Source organism: Aedes albopictus, chromosome 3 (assembly GCF_035046485.1).
Source record: "Aedes albopictus strain Foshan chromosome 3, AalbF5, whole genome shotgun sequence".
NCBI classification, from domain to species: Eukaryota; Metazoa; Arthropoda; class Insecta; order Diptera; family Culicidae; genus Aedes; species Aedes albopictus.
The window spans coordinates 411796941-411818602 of NC_085138.1; the positions used below are offsets into that span (position 1 = coordinate 411796941).

Sequence of the window (21662 nt, forward strand, 5' to 3'; positions counted from 1 at the left end):
TCTTTAAAACCGTGCTGGTACTAATGAAACTTTCCTAACAACTCTTAAACCGCTGGAACGCCCTTAAAACCCCCTGGAATGCCCCTGAACCTCTTTGAAAAACTGGAATGCATCTGAAATCCTCTGGAACAACCATGAAACGCCCATGAAACCGATTGAAAACGCCTGTATCGCTACTGAAATCCCCGTTGTTACGCCCCTGAAATCTCATACAACCCCTTAAAAACCCCTGTAAGGTTAATTAATCTCCCTAAAACCCCCTGGAACAATCTTTGAACGCCTCTGAAAATCTCCAAGACCATCTTGAATACCCTTGAGCCGGGAACGCCCCTGAAATCTAAAAAATATATCTAAGCAGTGCCGGATTAAGCGGTGGGGGGGGGGGGGGGGGGGGGGCGAGGGTGCAGGTGGGCCAGAGCCCCGGGCCCCACATATGAGGGGCACCAACTAAATTTTACTTCACCAAAAAATGTGAAGCGCGAAAAGAAAAGTAGTGCAAAAACTTTCTCTTGGTTTGAATTTTGTCATAAGAACTACTGTCTACTTGTAAGATGTACAGGGGATGGCCAAAATGTTTGGGATAGGCAACTTTTTTTCTCTCACAAAAAAGTTCAATATGCTATAACTTTCCATACACAGCATCAAAAAATCTCAAATTTTGACTGTTTGTCAAGTTATTGTATGTGCATCATTGGTACAAATTTGGGCTCGATTGATCCATCTTTCGCAACGTTAGAACCGTTCGGGTAAAACACTATTTTTTAAACAACTCATTTTTGTGCTGTCATATCTCGGAAACCAGTGAACCGAATTGAATGAAATTTTGAACGTACACTAACAATATACAAATGCTTCACAAACTATTTAAACATAGACACTTTTTGAACGTTGAAAAAAGTTGTCATAGATTGACACTTTTTGGATTATTCTCGAAAAAATGTAATTTTTTACGTCAATGTCAATAAATTTTAGTGTTGATGTCCAAAGATTTTCCACTTCTGTTCTCAAGTTATTTTTATTCAGATATTTCAGAGCCTATTTAGATTAAAGGAAGAACACATTTAATAATTTTTGTGTGGTATTGTAAATTTGGTCTATTTCCTCTATATGGGTAAAAATTTAAACCCGGTATAACTTAATTCGCCGTGAGAAAATATTACATTTTATAACATTGTATTAAGTATCAATATATTGTTGTCTAAAAAATAGTGTTTTACCCGAACGAATCTAACTCCGCGAAAAATTATTCAATCGAGCCCAAATTTGTACCCATGATGCACATATAACAGGTTGATAAACAATCAAAATTTGAGATTTTTTGATGCTGTGTATGAAAAGTTATAGCAAATTGAACTTTTTTGTGAGAGAAAAAAAGTTGCCTATCCCAAACATTGTGGCCACCCCCTGTATGTGATATTTTGTGATTCCTTTGAGAATGACTGCAACTATTTGGCCAAATGTTTATGAAATTTTAAATTTTGCCTCCAAAACATACTATATTTTATGCTTTGTGCAATTGTTTAAAAAAAAATCGAAAACCTAAAGAAAATCTCGACTGTATTCTAAAGCAACTCTAAAACTCTATAAATCACAGAGCCAAATAATTCCTGCTAAATTTGTTTGTTTTTTTTCTGTCTAAAGCTTTTGAGAACATTTTGAATAACTAATTCGCGAAATTTGAAAGTATTTTCGGAGCCTCATGAGTTTGATTTTACTTAGACAGCTTACGGCTCACTCAAATCTGAGAACACCAAAACTTTTGAAACATTTTTAGAGGGAATCTAGCATGAACTGAAAGCAGATTATATTGAAAAGCTTCAGCCTGAGTCTTTTGTGTTGGCATCACGTTGGCAGCAGCTCGCTGACGTAGTGTACGGGTTGGGTTAAAAATGATCCTACCCGAGCAGAGGCGAAGTACTGACGATCAAAATGTGGTATTGGTTTGTTTGAGATAAGAGGTAAAAGTACTGAAAATAATAGCAAAAATTTGTTCTTGAACCATCTAACCAATAGCAAAATTTGATATTTGAAGATCAATCAAATAGCTCACTGCTATTGGTTAGATCTTACCAAAAGCTAAATGTGCTATGATGATGATGCTCCAGAAGTAAAATTGAGATATTATTTTCAGTACTTTTACCTCTTATCTCAAACAAACCAATATCACTTTTTGATCTCCATATCAAAATATGCTATTATTGAGCTTTTTTCCTCTGCTCGGGTAATGCCAAAGGAGGGTTAAAAATTAATCCATGGCAAACTCCTGATAAAATCCATAGATTCCTTGAAAAGATTTCAGAATTTGTTGGGAAATTGGCTAAAAATTTCCGGGTTTCCCGTTAAGGATTTTCAAGAAGTTTAAAAGGAAATTCTATAGGAAAAAAAAACAGAAATTCCATTATGAATTTGTAATGGAATCCCTGTAAAAATCTTCATTGGAACTTTCTCTTTGATTTCAGAGTTTTGTGGAAAATTCTTTTTGGATGTTGCTAGTATCTCTAATAGCAGAGATTGTAGCAGGATTTCAATAGAAATTCTCTTTGGATTTCATAAAAACTACACCACCAATTGCGGTACAATTTTTCTAGATTGTTTTTGGAAATTTTTAGCTATAAATTATTCTTGTAGTTCATCTATGAACTCTGTTATGAATTTCTACTAAATCTAGGATCCAATGCTGCGAATACACTCTTTAAAAGCATTGTTTACTTTATAAAAATGCCATTTATCACTGTTTTCACGCTAGATTTTCAAATCTGTTATGCATAAATTTAGTACATACCTATAAACAATTTTTACATTTTTCTTAGCTTTGCATTTTGTTCTACATTCAAATTCTTCCACAACGACATTAACATATTTGTAAGAATGATTCATATAGTCATTAGTGACACAAAATTCCTTTTTTTTTCAAATGGAAAATAATTTCAAATTCATATGGACGAATTCTTCTTCGTCATATGCGCTATTTCCCGTCATATGAAACGGAAAATAGTCAAAAATTACAGACATTCCAACTTATCCTCGCCAAGGGCTCATCAATCTTGGGGGTTTCTTTCGGCCTTACAGTCTTCATTGTGCAATCAAAACGACATATGTTCTCTATGCCCGACGTTTCGATAATCTATGATATCATTTTCGAGGGTTCTATTCGAAATTGGACATTGTACACATTAAAATTAGAAATTTCAAATAGAACCCTTGAAAAAGATGGCATAGATCTTCGAAACGTCGGGCATAGAGAACATATGTCGTTTTGATTGTACAACGAAGACTGTAAGGCCGAAAGAAGGGCCCATATAGCCGAGGCGGTAAACGCACGGGTATTCAGCATGACCGTGCTGAGGGTGACAGGTTCGATTCCCGGTCGGTCCAGGATCTTTTCGTAAAGGAAATTTCTTTGACTTCCTTGGGCATAGAGTATCTTCGTGCCTGCCACACGATATACGCATGCAAAATGGTCATTGGCAGAGGAAGTTCTCAGTTAATAACTGTGGAAGTGCTAATAGAACACTAAGCTGAGAAGCAGGCTTTGTCCCAATGAGGACGTTACGCCAAGAAGAGAGAGAGATAGAAACTAGTTATTTTAAAGCAAACATTTATATCACGTTTTGTTAAAATTTTGATTTGTTTATAAAACAATAGGTTATTTTCTTGGTTACACCAGTGTACTTTTTGTTACAATTTTAGTTATTTTAACATCATCCTGCATCTAGTTAATAACATAACAAGTTATTGAAATTTTTCATAACATCATAACACAATATGTTATAAACATGATATAATTTTCTAGTTGGGATGGCCCTGCCAAGTACAGTACGTTTAGCATTGGGCGGTAATGTTTTGATGACAAATGTTTTTTTTTAATGAAATTTGTTCTAAGAGTTACGTCTGTTTTTCTGTGGTTACGCTACCAAGAAGCTTTACTGATTTAACTCGAATTTAGCATTAGCAATTTCCATGATCAAAATGAACAATTTGCATCATCAGTTTGCCATTTTGGTTCTAGCGTAACTTTTGCGAAGGGTCTAAGCAAAACATCGCTGACAAGTTTCAATAAAATATTTAAGCAATGATTTGACCGATTGGTCAGCTGTCTTTGGCAATATTTTTGACAATTGATGAGACTGTACGGAGAATGTATACACCGTATGAAAAAAATGTTGCATTTTTCAATTTAGCTAGCTTAGTTTGGTCTGTCTGCACAATGCACATACATATCTATGGTTGCTACTCCGTGATTCACCCGAACCAATAACAGTTGCCCAATGAATCAATTGAACTGATTGACCGGGAGTGGTGAAACATTCTCATTAGAAAATTTCCCGCTAGTTCGGGCATAATTTTTCCGGCTTTTCTTTATGCATTTCCTCGACGGTGGAAAATTTCGTGGAAAACTTTTTCCACTTCATATTTTTTTTTTGATTCCTGAGAAAATTTGCTTTCATTTTCTAAAAAATAACTTTGTTTCTACGATACTTCGTTCTTGAGTTATGATTTTTCAAAGAAAAGGCTTATATGACACATTTGGACATTTTTCAGCAAAATTGGCCATAACTGAAAAACGAAAAAAAGTGCATTTCAAAAATTTCAGCTATTAAAGCTTATGGAATAACCTTCTCAAAAATATTTTTTTGATATTTTTTACGAGTTCGGGCATTGTTTTTAAGGCTTTTCTTTACTAACTTTCTCAACTGTGGAAAATTTTGTGGAAAACTATTTCCAGTTTATATTTTTTTTGGTTTTCTGAGAAAATTTGCTTTCATTTTCTAAAAAAAATTGTTTCTATGGTGATTCGTTCTTGAGTTATGATTTTCCAAAGTAAGTAGTGTCAGGGGAAAACAAAGAATTTCCACCTGAGTTTTACGGGAAAATAGGCGACCCTGAATTTTTCTCATTTGTTTTTGTTCATATATGAGCCCTGCCTGTGGAAAAGGTTTCATGAAAATCGAGGACCCTTCGGTCCAATCCCGTACGGTAATAAAAAAAAATGCCCTGCAGGAAAATTAGAAGATCAAAATCTAGTTTACTTTTTCATGTTTTGTTTTATTTTTGTATTTTTTTTATTTCCTACTAATATACCATTTGTTTCAGTTTTATTTGTTTGAAGCTAAAAACTTTAATAAAATAACGATTTGTTTCAGCGCTGTTCAGGTAAAATCAGGTAATTGGTCAACTATATAATTAAATATATTTAAATTACATGATACTTGGGATATATGGAGGGCCTAAGGGCCTAAGCCTAAGGAAGCTAAATGACATGGTTTCTGGACCAATGTGCGAGGGGTGGCCAGACTTTGTCACGAGATAACAACCATCGTGTTGTCTTTCGAAGGTCTCCAGTAAATTTAGCTTACCCTGCTACAACAAACTATCAGGAGATCATTCCCTTCCGGTATGACACTGCAGCGATAGGTAATCCTTGCACGGATGGTGGGTACACACTCATCATCGAATCATCATCATCAATAACTTTTTGTGGCTTCGTGGTCGTGCGGCTAAGGTCACCAAGCCTTTAGTCGCATCGTGCTAAGGAGCGCGGGTACGATTCCCGCCGCAGCTGTCAGGAAAAGTTTTCGGCTGTGCCACTGGCACTGGACGTTGCATGCTAGTCCGTTGTCTAGTATCGTGCTTCCTTCAAAGAGCAAATAGCTCAATGGGAGCATTGAACGTGTCCGTGTTTTTTTTTTCACTAACGTCGGATCGCTTTACGGTCTTCGAACAAAAGTTTTATTATAATCTGCACCAGCGGATAAGTGGATCATTTATTTTTTAGAGATTAACATAACGCTGCACAAAATTTTCGATTGAAAAACTAACTTTTTCTATACTAAATCCTAAGTGAAATTGAAAAAGTTGGCTCTAAAATATAGCTTTACCGATCGAGCTGAAAATTGGTACAGTTAATGCTGGACCTAATACTCTTCTGAAAATCATACAAGAACTGGAATTTATTTTTTGTCCCATCCTAATGCTGCATCCGTCTGATTTCGGATCAGCTGTAACAGATGTGCCTGCTTGCAGTGCAATTTCCACTTGTATGTGCAATATACTCCTCTTTGGAGCCACCATGTAATATGAGGGTCATTGGGAGATCGAGCAAAGGTGCGACGTTTCGGAATTCACATCTTTTAGCCACCTACGTCACTCAGACTACTGAGGTTCGGTAGTATGTGTGAAATTTATGTACCATTGCACTCGAACAACGCACGTTATTTGAATCTGCAGTGCTCAGGTTTCAATGTTCTTCGTAGCATTATTGTATCGCTAACCAGCACGATCGTTGATCTCAAGGTTCGCAGGGATCGATGGTACACCAATCAGTATCACTAACTTGCACAGATGCCATATCATTTAGAGCATAGTTTTCCAACCTTCGTTTCGCCACCCCCCAACTGCTTGCAGGCACGCTTCGAATGTTCTACGAAAAGCGGGGTGACAACGCGAGAGGCAAAGTTGGATACCGGTGCTTTAGAGCCTACTTCCTAAAGTGTTTCTTGTACAGTGCGTACAGATATAAAATTACGACGATGCGGGCTTTAGTTCGTGACTTACATACATCACTGGCTAAGGATCACTGTTTTCCACACTTTTATAAATTTGGTTTCCCAGTTTTTCCCAAGTTTAGAAACAAACCAAAGATATGTGCAGTCAGTCTAAGCTAAACTAAGCTAATAACGCCGTTTAGAAATTCCTAGGATAGAATCGAAATGTATTACCCGAGTGATCAATTTCACCCCGGTTTATAGTACTAGAAAGAGTACAGCTAATGCATTAACTAACTGCCTGAACGTATCTCAAGAACATGTAGAATAATGCAGCAGGAAACAACTTTCTTAAACTAATTCCAATCAATAAATCAAAAAATCTATTGACGAATTTAAACAAAATCAAATGTTCACCTCAGGTTATGCTTGTCAATTTAATATATAATTACCATAAAGGACTTCCATGGAAAAGCAAATAGAAAACAATTCCCCGAACTGCCAAAGTTTAATGGAAACCATTTCTCCCAGTCCCATTCCCAGAAAAACACTCCCCGATAACGACTTCCTGACGATTGTATTCCAATTGGAAAGTTAAGCACTCATCCCCGAATGGATAGGTATCATTCCCAAGCGTGGGGAACACTTATCAAAACACGCATCTTGTCCCTAAAAGTTTCCCGCTTTGAAACTTTGAAACCTAAGACTCGCTTCTGTGATATCTGACACCGCTGCCGTGCCGACTGCCGATGTGGAGGTAACCTTTTCAAGAAATGAACTCCCATTTCAAACAAACACGAAGGGCAATGTATGAACCCTGTGCCTTGGGCCTTATCTTCATTTGGTGTCCGCTTTTCTACAGCGAGAATGAAGCGCCCGTTAACTGACATACGCGTGAATTTAAGAAGCAAAACTTTCTCGTCGTCGTCGTCGTCTGTGCTAAATGATATGTAGATGAAGTCAGAGATAACGATGAACTTTCTTAAAGATAGTCACTGTACACGAAAGTGACGTAGCAAGAGCACCAATTCAAACAAAAACTCCTTGAAGCTATGATTTTGGAAGCTTAATGTTATTTTTGTTCCTTTTTCAAATAACCTTTCTTGATTGAGCGACAAAAATATAAAAAAACAAAACCTCAAAATATAAAAAATACAAAATTAAAAAAAAAAAGAAAAATAAGAAAATATAAAAAAAAATAAAATTTAAAACTTCAAATAAAAAAAAATAACAACAAAGAAGTCGTAAAGTACAAAATTTTTAAAATTTGATACAAAAATATGAAAATTTTTTACTAAAGTATAAAAAATATAAAAAATAAAAATAAAAAAAAATAAAAAAAAGTTTTAAGTTTCAATGTTTTCGCACCTTCCTGGCTACATCATTATCACAATACACTGCATTTCTCAGAACACAAGAAGATTCTCGTTCCCTGGACCGATGGGGCCAAGGTGAAGACTAGACATCCCACCTCAAAATCTAATTATCCACACTTCAAACAGAACGCAGAAAACGTTTGAAATCGAAACCAGGCGGCGCAACTTACCTCTTGTGCCTGCAACCGAAATCGGGCTTCCTCGACGGCGTCCTTCTTGGTGGTGAGACCCTTGTCCCGCAGGGATGTCCGCCGCACCGATTGGGCTCTGTGGCGAGGGAAGAGAAAACGGTTTGTCACATCCTGAGAGGGGAGATGGGCAAATCTTATTTCGCTTACCTGGTGTTATTGCTTTGGGATCGCCGCACCCGCTTCCGCTGGGCTTCGGCCAGTCGTTTGCTCTCCTGTTCCGATTTGAGCTGCTCTATCCGCTCGCGAATTTCCGGATCTTCGCAAATGTCTGAAGGGGAGAACGACGAAGACGATAAAAAATTAAACTTTTTCTCAGAATAGGGATGTCTAATTGTTTTATAATTCGAGATTTCTAATAAAGAGTAATAGTAGCAAATAATTTCAAATCAAGTTACAGTACATCAATCAAACTCGTAAAAAAAATTGAAGTTTAGGAGCACAACAAAAATATTTATTTAAAAAAAATGACATCCCTATTTTGCCAGACAGGAAGAAGATTGCTCTTACCAGAAGGTGTTTCATCGTTTTTGTTTTTGGCATTCAAATCGGCGCCACTTTGCGCTAGCATCTCCAGGACTTCGAGCTGAAAAAAATGGTAAAAATTGATTAGGTTTGTCTTGAATGGTCTGGACGATAAGCAAGCTCAGAAGAGTGTTTCCTTTGTTTTCTTAAAATCATGAAGTTTTTCCTAAAGAAGAGCTTCTAAGTTTCTTGGAAAGGAGCTTTCAGAAGCTCCTTGAAAGGGAGCTTTCAGAAGCTCCTTGAAAGGGAGCTTTCAGAAGCTCCTTGAAAGGGAGCTTTCAGAAGCTCCTTGAGAGGGAGCTTCCAGAAGCTCCTTGAAAGGGAGCTTTTAGAAGCTCCTTGAAAGGGAGCTTTCAGAAGCTCCTTAAAAGGGAGCTTTCAGAAGCTCCTTAAAAGGGAGCTTCCAGAAGCTCCTTGAAAGGGAGCTTCCGGAAGCTCCTTGAAAGGGAGCTTCCAGAAGCTCCTTGAAAGGGAGCTTTCAGAAGCTCCTTGAAAGGGAGCTTCCAGAAGCTCCTTGAAAGGGAGCTTCCAGAAGCTCCTTGAAAGGGAGCTCCCAGAAGCTCCTTGAAAGGGAGCTTCCAGAAGCTCCTTGAAAGGGAGCTTCCAGAAGCTCCTTGAAAGGGAGCTTCCAGAAGCTCCTTGAAAGGGAGCTTCCAGAAGCTCCTTGAAAGGGAGCTTCCAGAAGCTCCTTGAAAGGGAGCTTCCAGAAGCTCCTTGAAAGGGAGCTTCCAGAAGCTCCTTGAAAGGGAGCTTCCAGAAGCTCCTTGAAAGGGAGCTTCCAGAAGCTCCTTGAAAGGGAGCTTTCAGAAGCTCCTTGAAAGGGAGCTTTCAGAAGCTCCTTGAAAGGGAGCTTTCAGAAGCTCCTTGAAAGGGAGCTTTCAGAAGCTCCTTGAAAGGGAGCTCTCAGAAGCTCCTCGAAAGGGAGCTTTCAGAAGCTCCTTGAAAGGGAGCTTTCAGAAGCTCCTTGAAAGGGAGCTTTCAGAAGCTCCTTGAAAGGGAGCTTTCAGAAGCTCCTTGAAAGGGAGCTTTCAGAAGCTCCTTGAAAGGGAGCTTTCAGAAGCTCCTTGAAAGGGAGCTTTCAGAAGCTCCTTGAAAGGGAGCTTTCAGAAGCTCCTTGAAAGGGAGCTTTCAGAAGCTCCTTGAAAGGGAGCTTTCAGAAGCTCCTTGAAAGGGAGCTTTCAGAAGCTCCTTGAAAGGGAGCTTTCAGAAGCTCCTTGAAAGGGAGCTTTCAGAAGCTCCTTGAAAGGGAGCTTTCAGAAGCTCCTTGAAAGGGAGCTTTCAGAAGCTCCTTGAAAGGGAGTTTTCAGAAGCTCCTTGAAAGGGAGCTTTCAGAAGCTCCTTGAAAGGGAGCTTTCAGAAGCTCCTTGAAAGGGAGCTTTCAGAAGCTCCTTGAAAGGGAGCTTTCAGAAGCTCCTTGAAAGGGAGCTTTCAGAAGCTCCTTGAAAGGGAGCTTTCAGAAGCTCCTTGAAAGGGAGCTTTCAGAAGCTCCTTGAAAGGGAGCTTTCATAAGCTCCTTGAAAGGGAGCTTTCAGAAGCCCCTTGAATGGGCGATTTCAGAAGCTCCTTGAAATGAAGCTTTCAGAAGCTCCTTAAAAGGGAGCATTCAGAAGCTCTTTGATAGGGAGCTTTCAGAAGCTCCTTGAAAGAGAGGTTTCAGAAGCTTCTTGAAAGGGAGCTTTCAAAAGCTCCTTGAGAGGGAGCTTCCAAAAGTTTCCTGGAAGGGAGCTTCCAAAAGTTTCTTGGAAGGAAGCTTTCAAAAGCTCGATTTCGATTCGATTTCGATTCGATTTCGATTCGATTTCGATTCGATTTCGATTCGATTTCGATTCGATTTCGATTCGATTTCGATTCGATTTCGATTCGATTTCGATTCGATTTCGATTCGATTTCGATTCGATTTCGATTCGTTTTCGATTTCGATTCGATTTCGATTCGATTTCGATTCGATTTCGATTCGATTTCGATTCGATTTCGATTCGATTTCGATTCGATTTCGATTCGATTTCGATTCGATTTCGATTCGATTTCGATTCGATTTCGATTCGATTTCGATTCGATTTCGATTCGATTTCGATTCGATTTCGATTCGATTTCGATTCGATTTCGATTCGATTTCGATTCGATTTCGATTCGATTTCGATTCGATTTCGATTCGATTTCGATTCGATTTTGATTCGATTTCGATTCGATTTCGATTCGATTTCGATTCGATTTCGATTCGATTTCGATTCGATTTCGATTCGATTTCGATTCGATTCGATTTCGATTCGATTTCGATTCGATTTCGATTCGATTTCGATTCGATTTCGATTCGATTTCGATTCGATTTCGATTCGATTTCGATTCGATTTCGATTCGATTTCGATTCGATTTCGATTCGATTTCGATTCGATTTCGATTCGATTTCGATTCGATTTCGATTCGATTTCGATTCGATTTCGATTCGATTTCGATTCGATTTCGATTCGATTTCGATTCAATTTCGGTTCGATTTCGATTCGATTTCGATTCGATTTCGATTCGATTTCGATTCGATTTCGATTCGATTTCGATTCGATTTCGATTCGATTTCGATTCGATTTCGATTCGATTTCGATTCGATTTCGATTCGATTTCGATTCGATTTCGATTCGATTTCGATTCGATTTCGATTCGATTTCGATTCGATTTCGATTTCGATTCGATTTCGATTCGATTTCGATTCGATTTCGATTCGATTTCGATTCGATTTCGATTCGATTTCCATTCGATTTCGATTCGATTTCGATTCCTATTTCGATTCGAATTAAATTCTATTTCGATTCGATTCGATTTCGATTCAATTTCGATTCGATTTCGATTCGATTTCGATTCGATTTCGATTCGATTTCGATTCGATTTCGATTCGATTTCGATTCGATTTCGATTCGATTTCGATTCGATTTCGATTCGATTTCGATTCGATTTCGATTCGATTTCGATTCGATTTCGATTCGATTTCGATTCGATTTCGATTCGATTTCGATTCGATTTCGATTCGATTTCGATTCGATTTCGATTCGATTTCGATTCGATTTCGATTCGATTTCGATTCGATTTCGATTCGATTTCGATTCGATTTCGATTCGATTTCGATTCGATTTCGATTCGATTTCGATTCGATTTCGATTCGATTTCGATTCGATTTCGATTCGATTTCGATTCGATTTCGATTCGATTTCGATTCGATTTCGATTCGATTTCGATTCGATTTCGATTCGATTTCGATTCGATTTCGATTCGATTTCGATTCGATTTCGATTCGATTTCGATTCGATTTCGATTCGATTTCGATTCGATTTCGATTCGATTTCGATTCGATTTCGATTCGATTTCGATTCGATTTCGATTCGATTTCGATTCGATTTCGATTCGATTTCGATTCGATTTCGATTCGATTTCGATTCGATTTCGATTCGATTTCGATTCGATTTCGATTCGATTTCGATTCGATTTCGATTCCATTTCGATTCCATTTCGATTCCATTTCGATTCCATTTCGATTCGATTTCGATTCGATTTCGATTCGATTTCGATTCGATTTCGATTCGATTTCGATTCGATTTCGATTCGATTTCGATTCGATTTCGATTCGATTTCGATTCGATTTCGTTCCGATTTCATTCGATTCGATTCGATTCGATTCGATTTCGATTCGATTTCGATTCGATTTCGATTCGATTTCGATTCTATTTCGGATTCGAATTAAATTCTATTTCGATTCGATTCGATTTCGATTCATTTCGATTCGATTTCCGATTCGATTTCGATTCGATTTCGATTCGATTTCGATTCGATTTCGATTCGATTTCGATTCGATTTCGAGTTCGATTTCGATTCGATTTCGATTCGATTTCGATTCGATTTCGATTCGATTTCGATTCGATTTCGATTCGATTTCGATTCGATTCGATTTCGATTTCGATTCGATTTCGATTCGATTTCGATTCGATTTCGATTCGATTTCGATTCGATTTCGATTCGATTTCGATTCGATTTCGATTCGATTCGATTCGATTTCGATTCGATTTCGATTCGATTTCGATTCGATTTCGATTCGATTTCGATTCGATTTCGATTCGATTTCGATTCGATTTCGATTCGATTTCGATTCGATTTCGATTCGATTTCGATCGATTTCGATTCGATTTCGATTCGATTTCGATTCGATTTCGATTCGATTTCGATTCGATTTCGATTCGATTTCGATTCGATTTCGATTCGATTTCGATCGATTTCGATTCGATTTCGATTCGATTTCGATTCGATTTCGATTCGATTTCGATTCGATTTCGATTCGATTTCGATTCGATTTCGATTCGATTTCGATTCGATTTCGATTCGATTTCGATCGATTCGATTCGATTTCGATTCGATTTCGATTCGATTTCGATTCGGATTTCGATTCGATTTCGATTCGATTTCGATTCGATTTTCGATTCCGATTTCGATTCGATTTCGATTCGATTCGATTTCGATTCGATTTCGATTCGATTTCGATTCGATTTCGATTCGATTCGATTTCGATTCGATTTCGATTCGATTTCGATTCGATTCGATTCGATTCGATTTCGATTCGATTTCGATTCGATTTCGATTCGATTTCGATTCGATTTCGATTCGATTTCGATTCGATTTCGATTCGATTTCGATTCGATTTCGATTCGATTTCGATTCGATTTCGATTCGATTTCGATTCGATTTCGATTCGATTTCGATTCGATTTCGATTCGATTTCGATTCGATTCGATTCGATTTCGATTCGATTCGATTCGATTTCGATTCGATTTCGATTCGATTTCGATTCGATTTCGATTCGATTTCGATCGATTTGATTCGATTTCGATTCGATTTCGATTCGATTTCGATTCGATTTCGATTCGATTTCGATTCGATTTCGATTCGATTTCGATTCGATTTCGATTCGATTTCGATTCGATTTCCATCGATTTCGATTCGATTTCGATTACCTTTTCGATTCGAATTAGATTCTATTTCGATTCGATCGATTTCGATTCGATTTCGATTCGATTTCGATTCGATTTCGATTCGATTTTCGATTCGATTTCGATTCGGATTTCGTTTCGATTTCGATTCGATTTCGATTCGATTTCGATTCGATTTCGATTCGATTTCGATTCGATTCGATTCGATTTCGATTCGATTTCGATTCGATTTCGATTCGATTTCGATTCGATTTCGATTCGATTTCGATTCGATTTCGATTCGATTTCGATTCGATTTCGATTCGATTTCGATTCGATTCGATTCGATTTCGATTCGATTTCGATTCGATTTCGATTCGATTTCGATTCGATTTCGATTCGATTTCGATTCGATTTCGTTTCGATTTCGATTCGATTTCGATTCGATTTCGATTCGATTTCGATTCGATTTCGATTCGATTTCGATTCGATTTCGATTCGATTTCGATTCGATTTCGATTCGATTTCGATTCGATTTCGATTCGATTTCGATCGATTTCGATTCGATTTCCGATTCGATTTCGATTCCATTTCGATTCCATTTCGATCATTCGATTCCATTTCGATTCGATTCGATTCGATTTCGATTCGATTTCGATTCGATTTCGATTCGATTTCGATTCGATTTCGTTCCGATTTCAATTCGATTTCGATTCGATTTCGATTCGATTTCGATTCGATTTCGATTCGATTTCGATTCGATTTCGATTCGATTTCGATTCGATTTCGATTCGATTTTCGATTCGATTTCGTTTCGATTTCGATTCGATTTCGATTCGATTTCGATTCGATTTCGATTCGATTTCGATTCGATTTCGATTCGATTTCGATTCGATTTCGATTCGATTTCGATTCGATTTCGATTCGATTTCGATTCGATTCGATTCGATTTCGATTCGATTTCGATTCGATTTCGATTCGATTTCGATTCGATTTCGATTCGATTTCGATTCGATTTCGATTCGATTTCGATTCGATTTCGATTCGATTCGATTCGATTTCGATTCGATTTCGATTCGATTTTCGATTCGATTTCGATTCGATTTCGATTCGATTTCGATTCGATTTCGATTCGATTTCGATTCGATTTCGATTCGATTTCGATTCGATTTCGATTCGATTTCGATTCGATTTCGATTCGATTTCGATTCGATTCGATTCGATTTCGATTCGATTTCGATTCGATTTCGATTCGATTTCGATTCCATTTCGATTCGATTTCGATCGATTCGATTCGATTTCGATTCGATTTCGATTCGATTTCGATTCGATTTCGATTCGATTTCGATTCGATTTCGATCGATTTCGATTCGATTTCGATTCGATTTCGATTCGATTTCGATTCGATTTCGATTCGATTTCGATTCGATTTCGATTCGATTTCGATTCGATTTCGATTCGATTTCGATTCGATTTCGATTCGATTTCGATTCGATTTCGATTCGATTTCGATTCGATTTCGATTCGATTTCGATTCGATTTCGATTCGATTTCGATTCGATTTCGATTCGATTCGATTCGATTTCGATTCGATTTCGATTCGATTTCGATTCGATTTCGATTCGATTTCGATTCGATTTCGATTCGATTTCGATTCGATTTCGATTCGATTTCGATTCGATTTCGATTCGATTTCGATTCGATTTCGATTCGATTTCGATTCGATTTCGATTCGATTTCGATTCGATTTCGATTCGATTTCGATTCGATTTCGATTCGATTTCGATTCGATTTCGATTCGATTTCGTTCCGATTTCAATTCGATTTCGATTCGATTTCGATTCGATTTCGATTCGATTTCGATTCGATTTCGATTCGATTTCGATTCGTTTCGATTCGATTTCGATTCGATTTCGATTCGATTTCGATTCGATTTCGATTCGATTTCGATTCGATTTCGATTCGATTTCGATTCGATTTCGATTCGATTTCGATTCGATTTCGATTCGATTTCGATTTCGATTCGATTTCGATTCGATTTCGATTCGATTTCGATTCGATTTCGATTCGATTTCGATTCGATTTCGATTCGATTTCGATTCGATTTCGATTCGATTCGATTCGATTTCGATTCGATTCGATTCGATTTCGATTCGATTTCGATTCGATTTCGATTCGATTTCGATTCGATTTCGATTCCATTTCGATTCGATTTCGATTCGATTTCGATTTCGATTCGATTCGATTTCGATTCGATTTCGATTTCGATTCGATTTCGATTCGATTTCGATTCGATTTCGATTCGATTTCGATTCGATTTCGATTCGATTTCGATTCGATTTCGATTCGATTTCGATTCGATTTCGATTCGATTTCGATTCGATTTCGATTCGATTTCGATTCGATTTCGATTCGATTTCGATTCGATTTCGATTCGATTTCGATTCGATTTCGATTCGATTTCGATTCGATTTCGATTCGATTTCGATTCGATTTCGATTCGATTTCGATTCGATTTCGATTCGATTTCGATTCGATTTCGATTCGATTTCGATTCGATTTCGTTCCGATTTCAATTCGATTTCGATTCGATTTCGATTCGATTTCGATTCGATTTCGATTCGATTTCGATTCGGTTTCGATTCGATTTCGATTCGATTTCGATTCGATTTCGATTCGATTTCGATTCGATTTCGATTCGATTCGATTTCGATTCGATTTCGATTCGATTTCGATTCGATGTTCGATTCGATTTCGATTCGATTTCGATTCGATTCGATTCGATTCGATTCGATTTCGATTCGATTTCGATTCGATTTCGATTCGATTTCGATTCATTTCGATTCGATTTCGATTCGATTTCGATTCGATTTCGATTCGATTTCGATTCGATTTCGATTCGATTTCGATTCGATTTCGATTCGATTTCGATTCGATTTCGATTCGATTTCGATTCGATTTCGATTCGATTTCGATTCGATTTCGATTCGATTTCGATTCGATTTCGATTCGATTTCGATTCGATTTCGATTCGATTTCGATTCGATTTCGATTCGATTTCGATTCGATTTCGATTCGATCGATTCGATTCGATTTCGATTCGATTTCGATTCGATTTCGATTCGATTCTGTTCAATTTGTTCAGAGTTTCAGTCTGTTCAGACTGTTCAAACTGTTTGAGTCTGTTCAGGTCTGTTTGAGTCTGTCCAAACTATTTGGTTCTGTTCAGAAAGTTTCAGTCTGTTCAGAAAGTATCAGTCTGTTCAGAATGTTTTAGTTTTTTTTCTGACTGAGTTTATTCAGACTGTTCCAGTCTGTTCAGCCTGTTTCAGTATGTTCAGAATATTTAAGTCTGTTCAGGCTGTTCAAACTATTTGAATCTGCTCAGACTGTTTGAGTTTCTTCAGGACTGTTTAGTTTGTTCTGGCTGCTTCAGTCTGTCCAAACTGTTCAATAATTTCAGTCTGTCTGTTCAGTCTGTTCAGACTGTTCAGTCTTTTCAGACTGTTCAGACTGTTCAGTCTGTTCAGACTGTTCAGTCTGTTCAGACTGTTCAGTCTGTTCAGACTGTTCAGTCTGTTCAGACTGTTCAGTCTGTTCAGACTGTTCAGTCTGTTCAGACTGTTCAGTCTGTTCAGACTGTTCAGTCTGTTCAGACTGTTCAGTCTGTTCAGACTGTTCAGTCTGTTCAGACTGTTCAGTCTGTTCAGACTGTTCAGTCTGTTCAGGACTGTTCAGTCTGTTCAGACTGTTCAGTCTGTTCAGACTGTTCAGTCTGTCAGACTGTTCAGTCTGTTCAGACTGTTCAGTCTGTTCAGACTGTTCAGTCTGTTCAGACTGTTCAGTCTGTTCAGACTGTTCAGTCTGTTCAGACTGTTCAGTCTGTTCAGACTGTTCAGTCTGTTCAGACTGTTCAGTCTGTTCAGACTGTTCAGTCTGTTCAGACTGTTCAGTCTGTTCAGACTGTTCAGTCTGTTCAGACTGTTCAGTCTGTTCAGACTGTTCAGTCTGTTCAGACTGTTCAGTCTGTTCAGACTGTTCAGTCTGTTCAGACTGTTCAGTCTGTTCAGACTGTTCAGTCTGTTCAGACTGTTCAGTCTGTTCAGACTGTTCAGTCTGTTCAGACTGTTCAGTCTGTTCAGACTGTTCAGTCTGTTCAGACTGTTCAGTCTGTTTAGACTGTTCAGTCTGTTCAGACTGTTCAGTCTGTTCAGACTGTTCAGTCTGTTCAGACTGTTCAGTCTGTTCAGACTGGTCAGTCTGTTCAGTTTGGCCAGACTGTTCAGTATTGTCAGATTTATGCGTTTAACGTTTTGATTATCATACTGTTATCAGAAAAGTACTTACGTGACCCCCAACAAGCGGCCGCATGCACCGGTGTCCATAGGTCGTGGTCCACCGCATCCGTTGATACATGCTGCTCTAATAGGAACTCAACTACTCTCGTGTAGCCATTGGCGGACGCTATGTGAAGCTGTAATGATGGAACTTTCATTTAGATCATCATTCAAAAGCGAAGAGTCTTTTCTAAACTTACCGGCGTCGCGCCCTGGCTGTCAGGTACTTCCAGATCCCCACCCTGGGCGGCCGTGTCCTGCAGATCCTTGAGCATCTGCGTCTCGGTCGCCGCTCGCGTCTCGTCGATCAGCTCCTGCGTCACTCCCCGCTTGGACATCTCCGCCTCGATGTAGTCCAGGGCTTCCTCGTCGTCGCAGATGTCGTACGGCATGTTCCCGTCGGCATTCACCGACAGCAGGTTAGCCCCTCGGCCAATCAGAATCTTGACCAGATTCAGATGGCCACAGGTGGCCGCCGCATGCAGCGGTGTCCACCGTTCGCTGTCCTGGGCGTTCACGTTGGCACCGTAGTCCAGCAGTAGGTTCAGCATCTCCGCGTTGTCGTCGATGCAGCACTGGTGCAGTGCCGTCAGACCATCCATGTTGGTCGCATCCGGAGTGACACCCTTCTGCAGCAGTTTGGCCACCTAGCGGAGAGAAAAGTTGAAAATTCATTAAAAGACCCGAAATATATAATAACCTTTTGGGGTATGGTTCAGATTATAAGATTAATATATATTAAACGGTCACAATACAAAGTAGTAAATTGTGTGATACAAGCTGAGAACAGCCTGTTCAAGTATTTTAGACTGTTCAACCTGATGATCTTTGAAAACCATTAAACTACCATAGTAGAAATGATTACCATATCTGTAATAGTAAGACTAAGTGTCCTCAAAAGCTATACGTATGGTTAAAAATATGAGTTTAGACATGAAATCAGCGGATCAACTATCGTGATTCCTTGTCAACTGCTGTAATCACAGAAAACGATAACCTGTATCATAACTGTACAACTCTCTTCCATAGGAATTCAGCAGCGAAACAATCAAAGCAGCAAGCAATTCAAAAAGCCAGTCACGTTCCATCGCACAGCCAACTGGGACTTCGCACTCCAGACAGAGGAAAAAACTTTTCCCACAACAGTCGAAACATACTCCCAACTCTAGAAGGCGTCCGCTGCAAACGTGCACAAAGTTTCGACAAAAAGATAAATTGATTTTGATTTGTCTGGATTTCGTTCGTTTGTTCGTTTCTGTTCTGTTGTCGTCGTGTGGGCGTTGCAGTAGATTCCTGGCGGCAATTAGAGCGCTCCCTCCGGTGGAAATCAAAAGTCGTTGAATGAAAGAGGAGGAACCATTCATCATATCATCCGTTCATTCCCAGGAAAGCGGAAGCCATTAGCCGGAGTAAATTTTAACCATTTTGCGTCTTGACGAGAAACGAGAAACTTTTAAATGAAAATTTAATCGGGATCATACCTAACTTCCGATAATCCCTATCCACAATCTAAGGAGCTACTGGAGATCGATCCACCGTCCGAAGGAGGAAAACACAGATAAAAGGATATTTTGCAAACATCGGAAGCAATACCGGCATCTTCCTTCGGAAGGGCGGAAATTGCAGCGTTCGACTTTCAGGCAGCCGCTGCCGTATTTGGTTGGGGTGTGAAAAACTCAGGTGGACTTGAATTTGGACTGTGAGGGTGAGAATTTTCACTTTAAGCCAAGAATGGCGAAAGAAATGGAATTGATGTTCAGTTGGAATCGGTTTTCAGAAGTTTTTCCATTATTGCGGCTACAATTTACTATGAAGATATCAAGTTCTTCTGGACAAGAAAACGCAGGTCTAAATTGGCAATATACGTTCTGGATAAACGACTGTCAGTTTTTCCATGTAGCTACCTATTAATCTGTAGATCGTTCTTACATTGTTTTATAATGAGTTTTTCATCTCACCTGTTTAATGATAATTTGTCTATTTCTATACCTTTGTATGAATTTTTAAGAAAATTTCGAAATATCAAGAATCATAGAAAGATTCCATTCGAAATTAGGAAAGTATTTGTTGGGAAATCTTTCGAAATCCTTGGAGGATTTCCTTCGAAATCCTTGGAGGATTTCCCTCGAAATCCTTGGAGTATTTCCTCCGAAATCCTTGGAGGATTTCCTTCGAAATCCTTGGAGGATTTCCTTTCGAAATCCCTTGGAGGATTTCCTTCGAAATCCTTGGAGAATTTCCTTCGAAATCCTTGGAGGATTTCCTTCGAAATCCTTGGAGGATCTTCCTTCGAAATCCTTGGAGGATTTCCTTCGAAAATCCTTGGAGGATTGCCTTCGAAATCCTTGGAGGATTGCCTTCGAAATCCTTGGAGGATTTCCCTCGAAATCCTTGGAGTATTTCCTCCGAAATCCTTGGAGGATTTCCTTCGAAATCCTTGGAGAATTTCCTTCGAAATCCTTGAGGATTTCCTTCGAATCTTGGAGGATTTCCTTCGAAATCCTTGGAGGATTGCCTTCGAAATCCTTGGAGGATTGCCCTTCGAAATCCTTGGAGGATTGCCTTCGAAATCCTTGGAGGATTGCCTTCGAAATCCTTGGAGGATTGCCTTCGAAATCCTTGGAGGATTGCCTTCGAAATCCTTGGAGGATTGCCCTTCGAAATCCTTGGAGGATTGCCTTCGAAATCCTTGGAGGATTGCCTTCGAAATCCTTGGAGGATTGCCTTCGAAATCCTTGGAGGATTGCCTTCGAAATCCTTGGAGGATTGCCTTCGAAATCCTTGGAGGATTGCCTTCGAAATCCTTGGAGGATTGCTTCGAAATCCTTGGAGGATTGCCTTCGAAATCCTTGGAGGATTGCCTTCGAAATCCCTTGGAGGATTGCCTTCGAAATCCTTGGAGGATTGCCTTCGAAATCCTTGGAGGATTGCCTTCGAAATCCTTGGAGGATTGCCTTCGAATCCTTGGAGGATTGCCTTCGAAATCCTTGGAGGATTGCCTTCGAAATCCTTGGAGGATTGCCTTCGAAATCCTTGGAGGATTGCCTTCGAAATCCTTGGAGGATTGCCTTCGAAATCCTTGGAGGATTGCCTTCGAAATCCTTGGAGGATTGCCTTCGGAAATCCTTGGAGGATTGCCTTCGAAATCCTTGGAGGATTGCCTTTCGAAATCCTTGGAGGATTGCCTTCGAAATCCTTGGAGGATTGCCTTCGAAATCCTTGGAGGATTGCCTTCGAAATCCTTGGAGGATTGCCTTCGAAATCCTTGGAGGATTGCCTTCGAAATCCTTGGAGGATTGCCTTCGAAATCCTTGGAGGATTGCCTTCGAAATCCTTGGAGGATTGCCTTCGAAATCCTTGGAGGATTGCCTTCGAATCCTTGGATTGGAGGATTGCCTTCGAAATCCTTGGAGGATTGCCTTCGAAATCCTTGGAGGATTGCCTTCGAAATCCTTGGAGGATTGCCTTCGAAATCCTTGGAGGATTGCCTTCGAAATCCTTGGGAGGATTGCCTTCGAAATCCTTGGAGGATTGCCTTCGAAATCCTTGGAGGATTGCCTTCGAAATCCTTGGAGGATTGCCTTCGAAATCCTTGGAGGATTGCCTTCGAAATCCTTGGAGGATTGCCTTCGAAATCCTTGGAGGATTGCCTTCGAAATCCTTGGAGGGATTGCCTTCGAAATCCTTGGAGGATTGCCTTCGAAATCCTTGGAGGATTGCCTTCGAAATCCTTGGAGGATTGCCTTCGAAATCCTTGGAGGATTGCCTTCGAAATCCTTGGAGGATTGCCTTCGAAATCCTTGGAGGA

The 21662-nt window shown here is 39.3% G+C and overlaps 1 protein-coding gene across 1 annotated transcript in view; it reads right to left on the minus strand.

Annotated features, from left to right (window-relative positions):
- Positions 1–21662, minus strand: part of LOC109622245 (protein phosphatase 1 regulatory inhibitor subunit 16B) — a 396202-nt gene that overhangs the window by 92553 nt on the left and 281987 nt on the right. The window contains exons 5-9 of the mRNA XM_062856265.1: positions 18055–18501; positions 17870–17991; positions 8560–8639; positions 8200–8320; positions 8032–8128 (exon numbers count right to left, since the gene is read on the minus strand). Of these exons, the coding sequence (XP_062712249.1) occupies positions 8032–8128; positions 8200–8320; positions 8560–8639; positions 17870–17991; positions 18055–18501 (867 nt within the window). The remainder of the gene's footprint in view (positions 1–8031; positions 8129–8199; positions 8321–8559; positions 8640–17869; positions 17992–18054; positions 18502–21662) is intronic.